This window comes from Sturnira hondurensis, unplaced genomic scaffold (genome assembly GCF_014824575.4).
Source record: "Sturnira hondurensis isolate 20B ecotype Veracruz unplaced genomic scaffold, ASM1482457v3 Scaffold0001532, whole genome shotgun sequence".
NCBI lineage: Eukaryota > Metazoa > Chordata > Mammalia > Chiroptera > Phyllostomidae > Sturnira > Sturnira hondurensis.
In genome coordinates, this window is record NW_028074163.1 from 805,417 (window position 1) to 827,292 (window position 21,876).

Sequence of the window (21,876 nt, forward strand, 5' to 3'; positions counted from 1 at the left end):
GTCTTTCCTCATTTTCCTTACCTTTATTCAATGACAATGTACTTTATGACACTACATTGTATGTATCTTGAGGACTGCCCTAAATCCTTTTTGGAACAAGAACGACTGTAAATACTTTTAGTAGTGGGCAAGGGGTAATAAAAAATGTGAGCCCACTATAATACAGAGTAAAGCTACAATCTTGGGTGACTTTGAGTCTCAGATTGGAGGCCCAATGCACCTGTGCTCATACACCTCTATAATAATTTCTACAGAAATAAATGGAGGTGACAGCTACTTTCTGTTAATCCACCTCAAAAATCAAGCACAAAGCTATGTATTCTTTCTTCCTTTTTGCTTAGGAAAAACACCAGTGCCCTCTAGTGTGGAAAATGCACCTTGTGTGGTGCCCTTCCTAAATCAGTTTATCTTCAAAGAGAATAATTGTAATAATCTGATGCTAAAGATAATTTTTAAAAGTAAATTTGGGAACATTAAATCCCAGAAAGCAATACACAAGTATGCTATTATGCTACAAATCACTACCTAAAATACTCCTTTACCATCGGGTTTTCAAGAGTAAGGAGTACACCAAAAAATAATTACCTGGAGGGGCAAATATTTTTTTTAAGCCACTGGTTTTTCAAATTCCACATCTTTACTCTAACTTCTCTGGAACCCAGATAATAATCTCCTCATTATCTTTATTTTGTAATGCAATGATTATTGGGGTTATTTGTAGTATGTAATAGTAATTGGAATTACAAGTAGTCCCCCCTTATGGAGGGAAGGGGGAGATAAATTCCAAGACCCCCACTGGATGTCAGAAACCATAGATAATACCAAACTTTCTTCCTAAACATACATACCTATGATAAAGTTTAATTTACAAATTAGGCACAATAAGAGATTAACAACAAATAAACAGAAAAATAATACAGTATACTGTAATAATAGTTATGTGAATGGCTTTGGGGCCATTATTAAGTAAAATAAGACTTACTTGAACGCAGGCACTGGAAGCTGTAATATCGGATATTCTATCTGATAACTGACCAGCAGGCTGCTAAATTGACTAGAGGGTATATAGCTGTGTAGTACACAGCATGTATATGCTGGACAAAAAGATGATCACTTCTCAGAAGAGACAGAACATGGCGACTAGAGATTTCATTATGCTATTCACAACAATGCGCAATTTAAAACTCAGGCATTGTTTTTCTGGAATTTTCCATTTAATGTTTGCAGGACTGCAGGTGACTGCAGGTAACTGAAACCACCAAAAGTGAGACCGTGGTTACAGGAGAGTCACTGGGTAGGTAAAGACGCCCTAAAGGCCTAGTCATTGAAGGTGGCCGAAATTACTGTGGCATGCCTGCTTGTGTAACTGTTCAATCCTTTGCATTCTAGCTGCGGGTGGAGTAACCCCTAAGGCAGCCCACGCTCATTGCCTGGATCACTCTTTCTTGGGCCAAAGGCATTTCCAGACTCTGGGGAGAGCCAGGAAAGGGACTGGGGCCAGGAGCTCTGTCTCCCCGTTTGCTTTTACTGTGGGCCTGGAAACTCACTCCTCAAGTCCCTAGGGTGTTTACAAAGTCCAGGGTGCCCTTTGGCAAGTGGGTGTCAGAACACCAACCCCAGCGCGTTCTACTTCCCAGCCTGCAGGTGGCACTCGCGTACTTTCACCATTAAAAGCCATAGCCTAGTTCACGGGCGCTGCAGCCACTTTCTTCGCCCAGGGCGCTGAGAAGGATGCTCCGCAGATTGCTCCCAGAAGTTCAGAAAACAAGCCTTGAACCTTTGCCCCGCCCACCACACTGCGATTGGTGCGGGGGCGGGGGCGGGGCTCCAGGAGGTGGGCTGATGGGGCAGGGCCGGGAGGGGACAAAGGCCGCGTAGAGGAAAAGCCTTCCCCGGTGCTGTTCCGTAGGTTTCGCCTAGGCTGAGTCAGACGCCCAAACAACTGGGACCCAGCTGGGATTGCCAGTATTCGCACCTGTGAATTTGATCGTGTGAGTGGCTGTGGCGCCCCCCGGTGCATCGCCAGCGTACCATCCCCTGCAGGTAACCGCGGGCCTCTGAGTACGCCAGTAGTTGGGATGGGAAAAAGGAAGAAAGCTCAGGTCTTGGATGTGGAGGAAGGAGCTCAGCGGCGAGTTCTGATCGCAAGGAAGGGAAAAAGAAGTCCGGGTATTGCACGTGGGAAAGGAAAATGTGGAGGGAGAGGGTGCTAGGTTCCTGGATGTGTAAAAGACCGGCTCTTGGGCTCGGGAGGGTGAAATTGGGCGGCAGAAAGTTGTATACGTTGACAAATGGAAGCCGAGGTCTACGTGCAAAATCTAGCTGTGGGAAGCTACAAGGATTCGTAGAAGACTAAGTCTTGGGTTTAGGGCGAAGAAAACGTGTGGCAGTGGGAGCTGAAAGCAAAGGAAGGTGGAAGCAGAGGACTTGGGCGTGTACCGCCGACTCCAGCAACCCGGAGGATGCCTCGGCCGGGGTGGCACGGAGGGGGAGGAGCTCCAGCACCCGAGTGCTGTGGGGGCGGAGTGGGGAGGAAAGCAGAGACCCGCCACGGCAGCATTCTCAAGTTCTAGGGAAGGCGTTCCCTGACCGACTCCCGGCACCCGTTTAAAGGTCCGGCAACGGAGATGGTGGGCGTGGACGTGGAGACCCGGAAGGAGGAACCGGGCCAGTTGTGGTGGCAATCTTCTTGCTCTATGGCCACAAGGACGTGTGCAGGCCAACAGCCTCCTGGTCACAGCGTCCCCTAAGGACGTACAAACCCCAAGACCAGCTAACGGGCGACAAACCCGGGACGCACCCTCCACTGTGTGCAGGCAGTTATTGGTACTCCTGTAACCTTTATTTGGAAGGTGCCTACAGACCTGAAACCATTCCTTTGCCATTCTGGGTTCATTCCGCAATGTACTTCAAACCGGATAAACCGGGCTATCTAAATCCTTCTGATAGGAGACGTTTGTATGTTGTCTTTTTATTCCGTTTGGTTTGGGTTTATTTTAGGAGATAAATTACACTCAACTGAGTCTACAAGACTGAAAGGAGTTAGAATGAGTGATTACAAGTTGATCCTCCGTGATAAGAATTAGCAACTTCTCCCTTCCGTATTTTCTTTGGTGTGGCAATACTGCCTTTAATTGGTCCTGGAGATCTTAGAGGCAGGCACTGCAAGAGAATGAGTCAGGAATATTTCCAAAAGCAAATTACAACTCATTCCTTATTGCCTGGCAGCCCAGTGTCTTCACTGCAAGAGACTTATTTTTTTTTTGGCCCAGAAATTCTAATTCATGAAAGCCTCCAAAACAAATGGCTAAAAAATTGGGAGTTGGTGCAAATAATATTAAAGAGTGAGCAGTTTTGGGTTTTGGGGTTTTTTTCTTAAATTATTCTGTATTAGTCCAGGTTTATTTTCTGGAATTGCACAAGTGTGCCTGCAGGTTGGAATTCGGCTGCTCTCAGACAAAATGAGCTGGCCTGTGGAAAAGTCCTTCCTTCTGAAGTGGAGGTTTGGGTGGAGACCAAAATCTGAAGGGCAGGATTAGACAAGAAAACCCAGTGGGACCTAAAGCCCACCCCATGGATTTCACATCTAAAAGAAATAAAATAATTTCCTACATTGCAGTAAATCCATAAAGCTTCCGTTGTTCAGTTTTAAAAGGTGGTAAAATTTTAGTTGAGTGATGTGAGGAAAACATGAAATGTTTCAGTTATGCATTATGAGTATAGAAAGATAACTGCACAAAACATTTACTTCAACTGAGAAGGAAACAATTAGCTAAAAAATAATATCAGTATTGAAAATTCAGGTGTGGTGTATGAAATTCTATTAATTCTGTTTGCCATCGAGGAAAGCTAGCCAAGTCAACTCTTGCGTAATGCTGTATAGGAATGTGGCCATGGAAATGTAATATTAAGACCAAGATAAGCTTACTGCCTCTTTTTTCTTTTGTTTCGTCCGTGTTAAATACCAGAAGAGATGAGACAGTGGAATCAGCATGCCTGAACCATACACTTTAAGCTGTACTATAAATTATACTTGAAATTACACATGGGAAGTAATTGACTCATCCACACCAGTTTGTTTAGTTTTTTAATTCTAGTTGAGTTCCAGATGGTTGCCCAGGAATGGTCTAGGGAACCTCCTAAACATAAATAAGCAGCATTCTAGAATTTCAAATTTGGGAAGTGAAAAGGGCCCAGGGGTAGAAATACATCCTGGCTTTTCACAAGAAACTGAGGGTTACTTTTTTTTAGTTTGAAGGCCAAGTTACTTGAGCTCAGCTTTTCAAGTGAGACTTTAGAGGCCTCTTGCCTAATAATTTTTAAAGTCAGTTCTCCATACTTTTGCGGTCCTCAGCTATAAATTCAGGGGAATAAAAGCAAGGATGTTGCTTTTGTTTGCAGTGGTGTTGCTGGGGAAAAGAGTTTCCGTTAGAGCATGATGAAAGGAAATACACACCTCTGAGAGGCTCAGGGCTCCTTCTGTTTTGGGGGGAACACACATAGGATGTGGCCTTTAAGCCCCATAGTCTTGCTTCTTCCAAAGGGTGCGCCCCTGTCCTGCCCTTTCTGAGAATCAGAATCAGATGGATGTGTATTTGCTGACCCCACACCCTACTCCTCCAGGTGACGTCTCTTCCAGGAACAGTTCTTCCCTATGCCACATACTGATAGCTTACCTTTGCCCATCGGCAGCCAGGGAAATGGTATGGGAATTGGGTCACTGAGGAAGAGAACAGGGACATCGTTGGGCCCTGAGCAGTGGCCTTGTATATGCAGATTTCACTCACCGAGAAGTCACTATTGTATTGAGGTCCACATCCTCAGTATCCATTATTCGTCTCTAGGAACACATAGTTCCACCAGGAATTCTTCATCTTTCACTTTTAGACTTACATTCTTTAAACGTAAGCAATAAGAACTTACCATATCTCCTCAAAGGTGATTATTGTAACCAAAACAGTCTCTTCAAAGTGGGGAACTATTAGCACTCATCGTTCTGCTCATCTTGAAGGCCCACTAAAATGAGGAGTCGAATAAAAGTGTTCGTGATACTGTGAAAATAATATTTTATAAGACACAAATACCGATCACCTTATTAAGGGCATGTGACAGGGTCAGGCTGCCTGATGCTCTCGCTGGGTGGCCTTGGGAAAGCTACTTTTCTTTTTATCGAAGTAAAATAGGAAAATGGTTCCCATCCTCTGGGCCGTTGTGAGGGCTGACTCAACTTACAGGTGAAACGCGTGACAATGCTCTATGAAGAGAACATGCTCAGTTTTAATAGTAAACGTAATTATCACTAGCTCTATAGGCAGTTGTGCTGTTATAAATTGTTCTTTTAGTGGTCATCAAATGTTTATGTTTTGTTTTTGTATTATTGTAACTGTGCAGAAACTTTGTTTCTTTAATATGACCTTTTGTCTTTCCTTTTGATTCCTAGCGGCCTCACTCAGCACACTGACTCAGGATCCTCCTTCTCCCTTGCATATCCACTCTCTTAATGAGTAAACCCCAAGGACAGTGCGGTTCTGGTCCGCATTAAACAATCTTAGGAACAAAGCCTCAGTCTTTTGGCCACAAGGACAGAGTTTCAGTTAAGCCAAAGATAACATCTAGGCCTCAGCTGTGTATTAGTTCCAGACCCAGAAAAGTGGGGACACCAGAGGCAGTGCTCCCATGGCTGGCAGGAGGGCCAGGTGCAGTGACCAGTGACCCCCTACCCTAGCGCTGGCCAGTCGCAGAGACCACAGCCCCACCTCCCTTCGTCCTGTAACTGATGATTTTTCCCCATATACCTACAGGAGCCAGGTCTGTGAGCTTTAGTTCACTCGTCGCCCCGGGTGTGGGCTGCTTCCTCAAGTGGTAAAGCCATGCTTTCTTGGCTGCCAACTCCTACCCCTTTCCGATTGGGCTTTGATGTGCACAGGCAGACAGAAACACCACCACCACCACCCCCACCACCCCGTTAGACTGGCAACACCGTCATGGAATAAATGATCAGATGCATGTCTTCTCTTCTTTTTTTGCTTTTTAAAGGTTTATTGAAGTCAAAATGTCTCAAAAAATCCGTGGCGGTTCTGTGGTAGAGATGCAAGGAGATGAAATGACACGAATCATTTGGGAGTTAATTAAAGAAAAGCTCATTTTTCCCTATGTGGAATTGGACCTTCACAGGTAAATGAATTAGAGTCTGCACATCTTACAGACAAAGATACATTCTGAGAAATGTGTGGTTGGGCAGCTGTGTTGCAGTGCCAACACCACAGGGTGCACCGACACAAACCTGGGTGGTATAACCTCCTGCGCACCTCGTCTCAGCGATGCAGCCTGTTGCTCGGCAGGGGAGGCAAAATAGTTTCCCCTCTACCCTTCTGGGCTCTTGGCTGAGACATCCTGTAATAAAAGACAGATTAAAGAAAAAACAAAAGTCTAATAATATTAATAGGTATGCCTTTCTTATAGTAACTCTCCAACACAGCTGAAGTCACCACCTTACATACTGTCTTTGGCCAAAGACAGAAGAAGATGTTGTTGGGGTTGGGAGGGTGTCAGTGACGTGATGTTATGCGGAAGGCACTGTGAACAGGGAAGGTGTTAGGCATGTTTGAGTCTTCCTCTTCTGCCTTCCTAAGAGTCTGGAGATGAGGTCATCCCGCTCTTCCTGGTATACCAGCGGAGAAACTCCTAACACATGGAGACGCCCCTTACAAATCTAAATGCATTTTGCAAGGGGTTCCTTCTGCTTGGCTTCTAGAGCTTCTCCCATGTCTGTTGTTTCTCAAAATTAACCAGCCTAAAATAATCCTTATGCCAAAGAGATACATTTTAGGGTGACAAATTCTTTCCCCTGCGGCTCCTCAGCCTCACACCTGGACTGCCTACTGTTGGCAGTCCTACCCATGGTAAGTATGTGTGTTGCAACACAACATCACGGCTGCTAAAACCCAACTAGGTGGTGGGAATTTTTCAGCTCCATTAGAATGGTATGGGGTCACTGCTGTATATGGGGCTCATGACTGTTTCTCCACACTGCAAACCCAGGGACTGCACTCCTAGTGATGCAGGGCATAATGAGCCTTTTAACATACAGACAGCTGTCTCTCGTGACTAATGCTCTTGGGGGAGAGTGCCTGAATAGATGCCCCTGCTTCACATTGAACGTGGCTATATAAACTGGGCTTACTGTTCAGAAGACAAGAACTATGATGGGAAAAAATGTGATTCTCAGGTCTTTCCAAGCCTCTGTTTCCTGTAAAGGTTTTATTTGTGATAAATCAGCATCTAAGAGTAGCACGAATATTGTTTGTAGAAGGGAAAACTGGAGGTACATCCTCTGTGAAACGGTAAATGTGGTTAACACAATTTTGTCCTTTGTAGCTCGATTTTCTATCCCTGTACTTGGACAGTGGACCTTTTCCCTTTTTTAGTCCTTGCCTTTTGCTCTTTTCGTACAGTTGTACAGAAAGAACCCTTCGTTAGTGTTGTTTAAATGAAACACTAACCTTTCAGAAGTTCCCTGAAACCATTTCTGGCCTAAAGACTTGAGCCTTTGCCCTCTGTTTAACATCTTTAGAAACAGATATGAAAGTCTCTGTGGAATTCTCTCATTTTTTTTCCTGTGTTTCTCATAAACTGGCTTTTTTTAAAAAAGATTTTATTTACTTATCTTTAGAGGGGAAGGGAAGGAGAGAGGGACAGAAACATCAATGTATGGTTTCCTTTCATGCGTCCCCTGCTGGGAATTGGCCTGCAACCCAGGCATGTGCCCTGACTGGGAATCGGACCATGATCCTTTGGTTCACAGGCCTGCACTCAATCCACTGAGCTACACCAGCCAGCGCATAAACTGGCTTTTTGAATATTTGAACTAGGTAGAGACAGAATTTTTACAGGGGGGAAGTGGCTGAAGACTGTCACATTTTAGCCAAATTACAGGCAACTGTAGGTGTATTCACCTTGACCCAGAATTATTCAACAGACTGTCCTGAGGACCTGTTGCATTTGCTTGGGTGGTCTAGGGGTGTCCAACCTTTGGCATCTCTGCGCCACACTGGAAGAAGAACAGTTGTCTTGGGCCACACACGAAATACATTGCAACGTGTAATCACACAAAAAATCGCATAATGTATTAAGTAAATTTACGATTTTTGCATTGGGCCGCATTCACAGCCATCCTGGGCTGCATGTGGTCTGCTGCCTGCAGGTCGGACACTCCTGCTAGACATTTAATGTACATGGTGTCTATCGAGACACCCTTTTTAAATATCCTATGGTCCGGCTGTTGATAATATCTATATTACAACCAGGAGAAGGAGCAAATACCTGCAGAGGTCAACAGAACATCCGGGGAGTGAAGCATAAAAAGCATCATCCAAGTTGGTTAAAGAATTTTTACAAGTACTCACCTGTTTCAGAACTTTATGTAGGTGGGTGGGCAGAGTTCTTTAGAATAGCCTAGAGGCATAAGGAGTTTTAAAGGACAGCCCTCAGACCTAGAAAAAAGTCTCACGGGCTACAGACCAAGGGATTTTTGGAGGCTCAAATAAGCATTAGGTTGTTCGAAAATTGCTGTGATTACATGACGAGGTTCCTTCTGAGGGGAGCAGAGCAATTCGTTTTGTTTTCTGCGGGCTGGACAGTGGCCCAGGTCATTTATTCTTTCTTTTCTCTTAGAAATGTTAAGAAAAGCAGAAAATCCACAGATTTGCTGCTAGTTGCTCCTGATGACGAATGGTTCCTAAGAACATGAAAACTGCTGACCATGCTTCTCGTTTGAGTGAGGAGTAAACATTTGTAGATAACTCAGCACTTTCTCTGCCAGAAGATAAGAGAGTCGGTGCTTTGTCAGGCTTATGTGAATTATCTGAGGTCAAAGTCCATGATTCTTTTTATTTGGAAAGACGTTGAGATTCCCATCCTTGTGTTTGCTTCATGAGCTGGGACATTAGGGAAACAGAGCAACAAGAGAAATCTAGAGGCTTCGTGGTTCAGCAAGTTATGTAAGCTGAGGAACTGTTTAAAAAACTTGGAGAACAAGAACATTACTGCTTTGTTTCTCCTATTTCTGACAAACTTTTATGCTTTAGATAAAGCTTTACAGTCATAGTCCGTGCTCTGAACAACCAACATTCTTTTCAGCGCTGGATAACTTGCAGTCTGGGTGCTGGTGTGTGCTGAGCTAGCTCTCTGGGGTGCATAAAACTGCTGTTTGGTTCCATTACTTACATGATAACCCACAGGCCTGTGTTCAGAACAGAGAGACTTACCCAAGACTTAGGGAAAGGTTCATCATAGGACTAACTGGCAGGAATGAAGGATTCATCGGATTTTGGCACTGAATGTCACATCTGTAAGTCCCACTGCTTAAGTTGTCAAAATATGAGAAAAAAAATTGAGCCCTCAGCCCCCTTTACTTTTAGAGCTCAATATTTACTAAAGAAAAGATAAGGCAGTGTTTAGGCTTGCGTTTTTGTGGGAGTTGTATGGAAGGAAGTCTGCAAACGGGTTGCACCCATGTCATTTTCTGTGTATGGTGAAAGCAGACAAGGGCGCCCAGCCTGGGGGTTTCTGTTCAGTTTCCTTCCAGGCAGTGTCCCGTGGCAGCCCCAGAGCCGGGGCCCAGCAGTCCTGCCTCCCATACGTTTTTCAGTTGGCAGCCATCCTCGGTGTCTGGGATGCGTGAAAGCCGAAACGTGGCAGATTTCGGCACACTGAGAAATAGATAGAATGGCAGCACCCTCGGTTGCCTATCAGTTTGTCTGGAAAGTTCCACTTACGACGTTTCCCTCCCAGCTATGATTTAGGCATAGAGAATCGTGACGCCACCAATGACCGGGTCACCACAGATGCCGCAGAAGCGATAAAGAAGTACAACGTTGGTGTCAAGTGTGCCACCATCACCCCCGATGAGAAGAGGGTCGAGGAGTTCAAGTTGAAACAAATGTGGAAGTCGCCAAATGGCACCATCCGAAATATTCTGGGTGGTACTGTCTTCAGGGAAGCTATTATCTGCAAAAATATCCCCCGGCTTGTGACCGGATGGGTAAAACCCATCATCATAGGCCGTCACGCCTATGGGGATCAGGTAGGTCACGTTGGCGTAATTGGATTTCCGTTCTCTGTCCACACCTTTGGCTGCCCAGCAGTTCTGATTGTGTGTGTTGTGCTCTTATGCTCTGGTGACTACTTCCATTAAATAAAGCGCACAACCGAGAAATGCATGTATCTGTATATTTACACATTTAGATGGAAATAAATACAGAAAGACTCACAGAGAGGGACCTGTCTCAACATAAGTGTTTTTTTCCTTTTAACTTTTTATTATGTTAAACCACATAATATCAACATTTTTAATGGATAATTTCCTGTGGTTCAACCAAATCAGTAGTTGTTGACCCTGGTTCTGAAAGATTCTAAAAACCTTTGTAGGTTTTTCTTCGTGTTTGTTTTATTTTGCTTTTTTTTTTTTGTAATGTGTTTCTTCGTTTCAATTCCAATGCTTGAAACCCACCCTGCACCAACTTAATCTGAATTCCATGGGATTCGGGCACTTCAAAGCTCCCCACATGATTCCAATGTACAAGCAGGGTTGACAACCACCATAGATTATATGAAATGTGATCGTACAGAAAAGGAAAAACTGACTCAGTAGTTGAAAGCAGCCACTCTAAAACCATTCTTTCCTAGTTGGAAAAGAAAGTTTAGTGTCTGTATTTCTGTACAAGTAGCCTGATTGCCAAATTAAACAGAAAAACAGCCAACTAGACAAAATTCCTTGTTGAAACTGAGGTGCTTGGACTTTCATAGAAAGCACCTTATGTCTTAAAAGACCCGGAAAAACAAAAGTCCCTAATTCTGAAATCCAGAGGCTTCGATGTAGCTGTCCTTAAAAACAGGCAGGCCAGGGCAGACCACCCACTGTTCCTGGGGACAGGGGTCAATGAGCAGTCCTTGAGGGGTCGTTCCCTGTGCTCTGTCCTGTGGCTCAAACTGTCCCTTCGTCCCGGTCGGTCCCTTCCCTGGTACCCGCTAGAGGCCCAGGACAGGAAGTGTGGATGGGAGTGCTGCAAGCATCCTAATTCTGGGAGCCCCACTCTGAGTTCTTAGGAGTTCAGCAGTGTCATTTTTGTCCTTTTCTTAAAAAATGACTGTTTTGGCACCAGTCCCTTGGAAGAATGATCCTTCTATTTATTAAAGTCCAAATTGAAAATTTCAAGCATCCAGTTGATTCCCTGATTGTTGGAATGTGTGTAAATGTTCGCAAAGCATGTGTGTTGCTGCGGTGCCTCAGTGTCTTCCTTTCGAGGACTGGGAATAAATGACCATAATAAAGGGTTTTGAATGTCAGAAGTGTTCTGCGTGGAATAGATACTGAACCTTTATTCTTACCTGGCAGCTCTCTTACCAGCTGTCGTTAGTGCTGCTGCGCACAGACAAGCAAAGGCGTGGCCGGCATCTGCTGCTCCCTGACTCTGAAAGCAGTCTTCGCCGAGTCAGGAAGAAGGTGCAATGCAGCAGAGATTTAACAGATGCCCAGTGCAGGCTGGGCGCAGTTTTCCACTGGAGTAGCTTCTCACCCACGAGAGAGATGGCTCTCCTCAGATGGCCCTTTCCCAGGGGTCATCTACCTGTCACGGCTGCTTCTAGAATGGATTCCTAGAGACAAGTTCTGGGCTGAGCAGTAGTGGTGATGAGAACTATGAAGAGGCTAAGCTCTGAAGGTCTAAGGGCCAGCTCCCAAGTCTTTGGACCCTAGATGCCTTGTTTCCACAACATCACAGTTCCTTCCTTGTAAGACTGATGTAAGAATCAAATGAGATAGTAAGATGAGACTAGGTGATCGCTCAAAGCATCTGCCCTACAGTGAGGACAGGCATTTGTTCCTCCTTCATTATCTTCGGTACTACAGCCAGTATATCTCTGCCTCCCTATAGGAAGACTTCCCTGACCTCCAGGTTGTGTCGCTTCTCTCCCTCTTTGTCCCAGCATCGCTCATGCCCACTTTGGCTGTTTGAGACCTCTTTCTTTGCTTTTCACTTTCGTATGTCTGTCTTATGTTGTAAGCTTCCAAAGGGAAAATGCTCTGTTAATTCTCTCTCCTCTCCATGTCAGGGCTCAGAAAACTGCTCGGTGCATGGTAGGCCCTCAGTTAACATTGATTTTTAACCTGCACTGCCCTGCTGCTCATTAGTTTCGGGAACCTTCTGGACCTCTGTCCCCATCTCTAAAATAAAAAAAGGTTGAGCTACACTTTCCTGTTTGTCGAGGTGTCTCCCAGCTCTGTTCTATGATTTTTTCCCCATTCTTTTGTAATACCTGTTGGAATAGTTGTCGGTTTTGTAATACCTTTCCCTCTCACCTACACAGTACAGAGCAACTGATTTTGTTGTTCCTGGGCCTGGGAAAGTAGAGATAACCTACACATCAAGTGATGGATCCCAAAACAAGACATACCTGGTACATAACTTTGAAGGTATGTAATTAGAGTTCATCATGATCATTTTTTATAGATACTTGAACAGTTATTCTGTTGTTTAAAGTTAGTTAGTTGTGTGGCTGTCTAAAAGTACAACCTGAATCTATAATGTTACTACAGCTAAAATCTAAATTAAAAAATAATCGGTTTCTAAGCTCTCTGTGGCATGAATAAAGGCACGGAACAGATTAGCCACTTAATTGGAAATGCATGTAAGGCAAAGACAAGCTGATAATTAGGCATTCCTCTTACAACACAAGGGGAAGGTTGGCAGGGGTCTATTGTGTATAAATAATATAAATTAAATGTTTGTAACTCCAAATCCCTTGTCACATAATCCTTCTCTTTGCTCTAATAGAGTTTGAATTTATAAAAATGGTTGTGTTATATACTTTCGCTGAAATGTTCTTGCCCACCTGAGTATTTATTCTGTGGAAGTGGAACGTTCGTTTTTTGCCTTTTCTTGCCCACCAAAAGGTCTGACATAGCAAATTCCACTCAGAACAGAGGACCCTCCTTTTCCACTATCAAAGTTAAGAAAAGCACTCACACAAACAAACACTCAAACGTTACCTAGCTTTGTTTTCCTTGACTCTTCTAAATAATATATTAATGGAACCTAATTCTGCAGGCTTCGGCGCCTTTCGCATTCTAAGCAGCAGTTGGCCCTGGTTATTGGCATGGATTCGAGCCTGTCTTTCAGTAATAACGGAGTTCAGCCAGCAAGAGCTGTGAAACACCAGTGATTGATTGCATGTAGCATAACTTTTTCTGCTGATGACAGTGTGGCCATTTCCCAGGACCCTCCAGGGAACTGGGAAAACTTTCATTCTCTGGCTGAGGATCCAGTACACACTTAGAATTTAAAATACGTATTTGAAAGGTGAAAAGTATGGCAAGACAGCTTCAGAATTTTACCGTGCTCACCCTTTCTTGAGTGCATTTCTAGTTTATATCAGTAGTCTTTGCTATTTCAGTATCTTCAGGATCCTCAAAACCATATTTTTCTCCTGTCGGTTGAATGCCCTCTCAACACAAGTTAGGATGCCCTCATCTCGTACTGACTCCCCTCCTGTTAATGTGCCGCAGAGACTCGTGGAATGTTCAAGCTGGAGGCCTGGCTGGGACTTTCTGAAGCCTGGGCTTACACATGGGAGCTGGGAATTGGGTGGCTTGGTGGCAGTGGATGGGTTTGGACTCGTTACAACTATACCCGGTTTACCTCTTTTTTTCTCTCTCTCTCTCTCTTGCTGGTGTCCCTGCAGATGGCGGTGGTGTTGCCATGGGGATGTACAATGAAGACAAGTCAATCCAAGATTTTGCACACAGTTCTTTCCAGATGGCTCTGTCTAAAAGTTGGCCTTTGTATCTGAGCACCAAAAACACTATTCTGAAGAAATATGATGGGCGTTTTAAAGACATCTTTCAGGAGATATATGACAAGTAACTATAGGGTTTTTTTCTTCTTTTTTTTCAAGCTGGCATTCATAGTATAGAATTTGCTTCCTTAGCCTTTTGATTCTGGGACAAATTGAGTGAAAACCATCACTGTTCCTTAAAGACAAGAACAAAACAGATTTTAAAAAAGTGAAACAAAATCACTCTAAGTTGCTTTTCAAAGGTAAATGTGTTCTCCGATAAGAGTTTCATGTTTTTCTTTTTTCAGAGCCAGAATTATGTATCGTTTGAAGAAGTTACCCTGTTAGTGATAGAAGGGTAGTTTTTAATTACCCTTAATTAAAAAATTACTCTTAATTTTTTGAGTGTGTGAATGAGTTTCTGAGTTGGGCCCGTTTCCATTCTTCCTGAAACCCATTGTTGTGATTTAAAACTCTGCTCTAATGTAGTTTCTGGAACCAAAATCTACATTTATAATGACTTTAGATTAACAGTATGTGAGCATGCGTTAAATTTTAAGACAGCCTAGCTCCCTTCTGGGTTCGAGTGTTCAGGTCAGAGGACAGATTTTCTGTCTCTTTCATGAGGCATTTTAACCCTCTTCCCACTGCCCATCTGTTCAAAGCCAGGAAGCTGCCCTAGTTCCCTGGATGGTATCAAGCAGTGGAATAGTCTTTTCCCCCCCTTACTGCATTCTTAATGTAAGCTGGATCTCAAGAAGCTGCTCAGTAGTATTTTGAAAACTGCTAAAGTAGTACTTGGGAAACTACTGCCTTGCTTAATTCTCGCGTGTCTCCAGACTGGGCAGAATCACCCTTACAAAGGGGAAATTGGGGTTTCACAGCTAGAAGGTGATTGGACAGGGAGTCAACCCGTGTATCAGGTTCCCGAGTTTGTGCTGCTCGTACTAAAAATGCTGCTTCTGCCCCACCCTTCCATCCCCTCTTTGGAAAAGCATATGATGTCCCCAACAAAGCCAATTTTCATCTTTTTTGTTGTTGTTATTCTTTCCTCTCTTCTTTCTCAGGCAGTACAAGTCCAAGTTTGAAGCCCAGAAGATCTGGTACGAGCATAGGCTCATTGATGACATGGTGGCCCAAGCTATGAAGTCAGAGGGAGGCTTCATCTGGGCCTGTAAAAACTACGATGGCGATGTCCAGTCAGACTCCGTGGCCCAAGGTAAGGAGCCAGAGGACCAGGTGGAGGTGGAGCTTGTTCTACAGAAGGTGGGTGATGCCACAGTGGTTTTCTGGTTCAGGAAGGAGGATTCTATAGCTCTTCGCTTGTGCAAATCATGTGATGTTAGTGCTACGAGGCTCCAGGTCTATCTTCTCAGCTGACAGATGAGGCAGGTAGACTGACTGGGGAAGCTGCTCCTCAGAGTCATGCAGCGGGTAACTCCGTGGGTTGGGACTCTCAGCTCCAGCCTCGGACGTGTTCACAGAGTTTATCTCTCAACCTTGTTTCCCACTTGAAGTTTCAGTACCTCCAACAGATAGTGCAGCTGCCTGGTCTGAACATCACTCCTTTTCCCTGACTCTGTTCCCCCCGAGAATGTGAAATACTAGGTTACTCGGCAAGGAAAGGGTAAAGTGAGGGGCCTGGGCTAATAACCAAGGGGTCTCTCTCCAAAGCTCATTCCTTTAAAAAATATTCTAAATGTTTATTTCCCTAATAACATAGCCTTGATATTCATGAAGCAGGAAGCTGGAAGGGAATTTTGAAATCATTTACCTAGTTCAACTGCTTTCTCTTTCTTATTTTTCTATTTCCCTCCCTCCCTCCCTTTCTTTTTATTTCTTCCTCTTCTTGATTCTTCTCTTCTCCTCTTTTCACAAACAAAGAAACCGAGGCTATGGGGGCCGTAATTCTAGAGGAACACATCCAGTGAGAAGATCCAAGTCTTCAAACTTCTTACCTGTACCCATGTGCTCACTGCTCAGCTTTAAACAGAGAGGAGTTGAGCAGAGAAGCCCAGGGCTGTTGTGGAACTTCAGAAACCATGGCCCACGTCCTGTGTAGTCAATAGATACTCTCCTTCCCTGATCTCAGTAGCAAGTTGCCCTTCAATTTCAGTTACCATAGCAGCTGCATCAACTTGAAACCCCCCTGACAGATGTTTGTGTCAACTTTAATTATGTTTGCTTTTCCCAGGAAGTACTACATTTTCTCTCTTATGAAAAATTTAAGTACCTCTTACCAGTTTTAAAGTCAGTAGGTCAACCCAGTTAAAGATCCCTTTTTTTTTATGTCAGATGAATGAATTCCACAGCTCTTTGCTCTCTGCTCTAAATCCAAACATGCAGTAGAAGGAGGGTTGCTTTGTAATGACGTCCTTGTACTCAGAGTTCTTGATAAGGGACCTGAGTCATTCTATCATTTCTAAATTCCTTCATGGCAGCAAGAAGAGAGCATGGGGAGCAATATTTCAAATGCAAATGTAGATGTCAAGTTGTAGAGGTTCAAGGGACTTTGAAATAGGAGTTGTGAAGGGCAGTGTCCAACAGCACACTGATAAGGTACCTGGAGCCAAGGCTGCCTGGGCAGAGCCTATAGACACATGCAACCTCAAGGCAGCTGAACAGATTAAAAGGCAGCTGGGCTGGCCTTGCGTTATTCTTTAGAGGCAAGAACTACTTTGGACTCACTCTAGACATTTCGCTTAGGTCTTCTGTTTTGACAGTGGTACCAACTAGTCCATTAACAGATGGACAGACTCACCATGGAGAGTGATATATCCTACACGTCTATCAATAAATACTTGAGAGTTAGCTGAAGCCTCAGACCAACACAATGATACGAAAGGAATGAGTAACCCCACGCAGAAATTTATAACTGTATCAAAGATGAGTTTAAGAAATTGTTTACGTTTACTTACCCTCAGACTATTAGAAATTTGCATGAACTCCACAGGTGCTTTGGAGAGAGAGCAAAAATGGAGAAATGTGTTCTTTGGAATCAAGTGTAAAAGAATAATAAAAGAAGGAAAATCGAACACATGGACTCACCAGTTGTAATCGCGTTCCCAGAAACCACAGAATAGCCTTATTTTGGTGGGGCTGCTGAAGAGAGTAAGGGCAAGTGGGATGTCCTTAGATCCGTCTCATCCTGTCTTTAACCTGCCTTCTCTCACCAGGCCAGTGAGTCTGTGAGCAGCGTGATGGCAGAAGACAAGTCATTCATCTTTATTTTCCCAGAACAGTAAAGCATCTGTGCATAAGAATGACCGTAATGTACTGAGCTCTTACTCTGGGGCAGGTGCTCTTCCAAGGAAGAAATTAACTTCATATGTTTACTCATGAACATATGTGCATTTATCGAATTCTCGCAAGCAACCAATTAAGTGGGTGTTTTGTTATTCCCATGTTATAGGTAATGAGCATGAGCCACAGTAGATAGAAAGCCGCAGAACTAGGGTGGGGTTGCAGACATCAGACCCTGAGCCCCCCCTCAGGGAGCAGGTGCCTCTGAGATGGACACCGGAGGGGAAAGTGTGGCCTTTGCAGAGAGACTCTTCTCTCAGCTCTGGAGCAGGGACCCTGCTTTCCACAGGGCAGAAGGATTATTGATGTTTGCTTTGTTTGCCAGGACTTGCGAAGATTAAGTCACTTGCTCTCAGGCAGTTGAAGCCAATACTTCATGCTCTACCATTTACAGGTTATGGCTCTCTTGGCATGATGACCAGTGTGCTGGTTTGTCCAGATGGCAAGACGGTAGAAGCAGAGGCTGCCCATGGGACTGTAACGCGTCACTACCGCATGTACCAGAAGGGACAGGAGACATCTACCAATCCCATTGGTAAGATAGTGTGTAGCCGCTACGCTGGTTTCCAGCCAGAGTGGAGACCTCAAAAAGGGATGCAAACGTGTTCCTTTGGCTACCAGGTGCTCTGTGTGTAAAAGTACCAGTAAACAGCTGGTAAACAGCGGATTCATTCCACTAATAAGAGCTATTAAAATATATTTGCAATTCATGCTTTTCCATTGAGTGGGACAATACCCATTACAGAAGAGATTCCTTTTCCTCTGGTGTAGTGAAATGTCACATACTGCTAAGAATCTAAAAGCCACATGAATAGAATAGATCCTTCTAGCCTGGCCTCAAGGGTAGCACAGTAAAGAGAGATTACAGGCTGAAAGGGGAGGGGAGACCAATACAGACAAGCGACAGAAAAGTTCTGACGTTTTGCAGATTGGTAAATGTCTTAAGCTTCCAGAGCTTCCACACTGTGAAAATGTGCTTCCTTAAAGCTCTAACAAAACCTTCCTTCTACAAAAATGCAGATTTTTAAAGTTTCTATTCAGTAAAATAGTTCCAACTCTCCTAAATTTAGAGGGCATGTGGATAGCATTCAATGAAGTCAGTCACCTAAATAAAAAATCTTCTATTTGGGGGGAACCTTTGGGTATATGTCTCACTGGTATGATTGAAGTGTGTGTGCTTATTTTTTCCACCCCCCACCTCTTTCTCCTTCAGCTTCCATTTTTGCCTGGACCAGAGGGTTAGCCCACAGAGCGAAGCTTGATAACAACAAAGAGCTCAACTTCTTTGCAAAGGCTTTGGAAGAAGTCTGCATTGAGACCATTGAGGCTGGCTTCATGACCAAGGACTTGGCTGCTTGTATTAAAGGTTTACCCAAGTAAGTATAAGAGGCTGTGAGTTCTCTGGTCAAATTGCCACTTAGCCTCACTGGGCTCAAAACATCAGGGCTTTTTGGAAGTATGTGAATTGTTATTCATCCTCTAGGTCAGGGGTCAGCAGCAGGCACGATCTATAAATCGTCAGAAAATAAACACTTCAGGCTCTGTGGAATATACAGCCTTTCAAAACTAAGCAATCATTGGACTTTGTCTCCATGGCATGAAAGCTGTCGTAGATGATTAGCTTCTGGCTGGTGGGTGTGGCGGCATTTCCGTCAACCTGTGTACCGGACTAGGCTGCAGCCTGGATTGGGCCCATGGGCCGAGTTCTGTAGCCTGCTGACCTCTGATCCAGTTGACAGTCATTGGGTGACAGGGTTCCATTTAATTTAACAAGAAAATTACAGACAGAAGCAGACGGGCTCCCAAGGCTGTTTTATTCCACTCCTCTATTTTTATTTTCAGTTTACAGATAAGAACAGTAAGCAGCACAGGTGTCAGGTGCCGAGTCGGTCGTCGTCCCTGCCTTAAGTATCTAACCAGCAGTCAGGTAGTTGAGCCCTGCAGTGCCCAGGGTATTTCTGAGGACATGGCAAACCGCATCCCAGCTGGATGAGTTGCAAATCGGAGATTCCATCCTCGAAGTCAGTTGTTTACTCTTACTCACCTGCAGAAGCACCGCTAAAGTTTAACGCCAATCCCACGTCCCCACTGCGTCTTCGCAGATCTGAGTTAGGGTCAGTGTACCCCAGGATATTCTCCCATCCAAGTACTAACCAGGCCTGACCCTGCTTAGCTTCCGAGATCAGATGAGATCGGGCGCGTTCAGGGTGGTATGGCCGTAGACACCCCAGGATATTCTGAATCACTGCATTTTTCTGATCTTAAGCTTCCAGCAAAAAATAGTGTCCTTACTAGTATGATACCTTTGTAGCCTATTTGAATAGGCACCTATTAGCAGGATTACGTTAGCTAGTCCATTGTCTTTTTGTTTTTAAGTGAGACACTTGTAGAAATAAGATCACTTAAAAAAAATGTCAAGGACATGTGACAGCTTGTGTGGATGTGGGTAAAAGCACGGCATACCCAGCATAGGTTTTGTCTCTTTGTAAGGGGAGGAGTGAGAAGCGGGGTGGCGTGGCAGGACCCTGCCAAGTGTGTATGTGTGTGGCCCAGACTGCAGCTGCCTGTAGCTTGGGTCAGCCCCTTGAACCTGAGCAGAGTCCTCAGCCCCAGGCCAGTAGCTGGTTAACATGAATCAGTTTTCTTCTAGAAATAAATAGGCTGCTACTTTAGGTAGCATTTCTAGGACGTTTTTCCTGCCTGCTACAAATCAGAGCAAACTAACTGTCTTCATTTTTCTTCCTCTATCAGCGTGCAGCGTTCTGACTACTTGAATACATTTGAGTTCATGGACAAACTCGGAGAAAATTTGAAGATAAAACTAGCTCAGGCCAAACTTTAAGGTCATTCCTCGGCTTACAGGGACAAGCATTTTTTGGTAACTAGGTCCACGGGTTTACATTTTTCTGTATAACACTCAAGGGAAGGACATAATCAATTTTGTAATTTGTTTGGAAGTCAGAGTTTATCTTTTCTATAAGTTTACAGCCTTTGTCTTATACATACAGGTGTGACACTTCAAAAATGTGGCCAGGGACTTTTTTAATTTAAATTTATTTTGTACCAGTAGCTTAGGAGTTACTTTAGTGCTGATTCATAGTCACTGAGAATTCTTCTCATGTTCCGATCTAAATGACCAAAATGAAGAGTGCTTGAAAGGTTAACTACAGCCATGGTTTTAGTCCCTAAAAGTGCGTAAAGTAGAAATTTACTCCCTTCCCCACTTGCCGTGGCCTAGGCCCTGGGTGCTGTGGGTGTGACAGGTGTCCCACCATGTGAGGTACAGGTGCACCTTAAACTTGCACAAGAATTGGAACGAAGAGCATGGGGACAACTAAAACACGTCGGAGACGCAGCTGTCGTTTGTGTCAAGAGCTCTAACTGAACATTTTGAAATGTCAAATATTTTCAAGGCCACTGGAGAGTTTGGAGTCCAGAATAAATACCACCTGAGGGTTTGCCCACTGTCTGTCCTCTCCTCTGGCCTTCTGCAGCGGCCTAAGTAGCATCGCCTCCTGGACAGCGTGTTTTATTCAAGTGCAATAATACAAGCTGCACCTTTTTGGGACTTCTGGCCTGTTTTACTTCCTTTATATAAATGTGATTTTTCAGAAGTTGATTGTAAACACTATTCTAGTCTGTTCTTCCTTGAAACTATTCACTAATTAAAATGAAGTACTAATGACTAATCTGAGCTTTTATTTCTGCAGTGTTTGTGCTTTGGTTGCCAGGCACCGTGCCAGGTTCCAGCCATAGGAATTTGATTTTGAAAAATCTCAGCTCTCAAAGAGTTTACTGTGGGGAAAATGGGTGACTAAACAGTAAGATGTGGATCCAACAGTGAAAAAAAGAAAGGAGATCAAAGATAGAACAAAATGGGCAACTGTGAAATATTAGGGAATTGAGTCTGTGTGCATGCTAAGGACTTTAGGTGTTTTATGTAAGTTAATAGGGAGCCCATGAAGGCTTAAGAAGGGAGGGACATGCTCATATTTTCATTTTAAGAAATAGCAGTGGACAGCTTTTATGAAGAATGACTAGCAGTGGAGGGAAGGAGACAGGAGTGGTGGGCACAGTCGAGTAAGGAAGACCAGGCATACGGCTGTTGTGGTAATTCAGGTAGGAAATCATCGAGATCTGAACTGGACTCCCAGTGACAATGAGGATGGAGAGAATGATCCCGAGCAAAGAAAGTTGAATTAATGGGGAATTGGTGCATCCCAGGAGATGTGGGGATTGAGGAAAGGGAAAACTCAGGTTTCCTAAGTGTCCAGCTGCACACCTGGAGAACGGCTGGTCTACCACCCGGCAGCATCAAGGTACTGATTAAGGGGAAGCAGACTGAGGTCTTGAGAGGAGGTTTGATCAAGTTACTCAATACATCAGTGACTGTTTCGGTCTAGAACCCAGGGACCCTTATAGCTGTGCAAAAGCTCTTTCCACTATACCTGCATGCTTTCAGGCTTAAATGGAAGAAGCAAGCCTGACACGGAACAAAATGACGGCATTGGATTGGATGATCTTAAGTAGGCCCTTTATCACAAATATCCTGGGAGTCAATCAATCAGATGCGTTTTTGTGGCAGCAAAGCCTTGCTCCAGTATGAGATTCAGTGTTTGTCCAAGAACCAGGATTCTAAAATAATCAGCAAAGGAACAGCTGCTGACCAAGGCATTCAGAAATTAATGGTTTATTTTGTAACAGCTTCAGGATCAGAATTGTTGACCCAGAAAATGACTG

At 44.1% G+C, this 21,876-nt stretch overlaps 1 protein-coding gene across 1 annotated transcript; it reads left to right on the top strand.

Annotated features, from left to right (window-relative positions):
• The first annotated feature begins 1,851 nt into the window (after positions 1–1,851).
• On the top strand, positions 1,852–20,825 carry IDH1 (isocitrate dehydrogenase (NADP(+)) 1). The gene is made up of 9 exons (XM_037029813.1): positions 1,852–2,043; positions 6,037–6,174; positions 9,793–10,084; positions 12,367–12,472; positions 13,741–13,918; positions 14,901–15,052; positions 17,531–17,671; positions 18,350–18,512; positions 19,888–20,825. The coding sequence occupies exons 2-9, from the start codon at positions 6,053–6,055 to the stop codon at positions 19,976–19,978; spliced, it is 1,245 nt and encodes a 414-aa protein (XP_036885708.1). The 5' UTR covers positions 1,852–2,043; positions 6,037–6,052; the 3' UTR covers positions 19,979–20,825.
• The last annotated feature ends 1,051 nt before the right edge of the window (positions 20,826–21,876 follow it).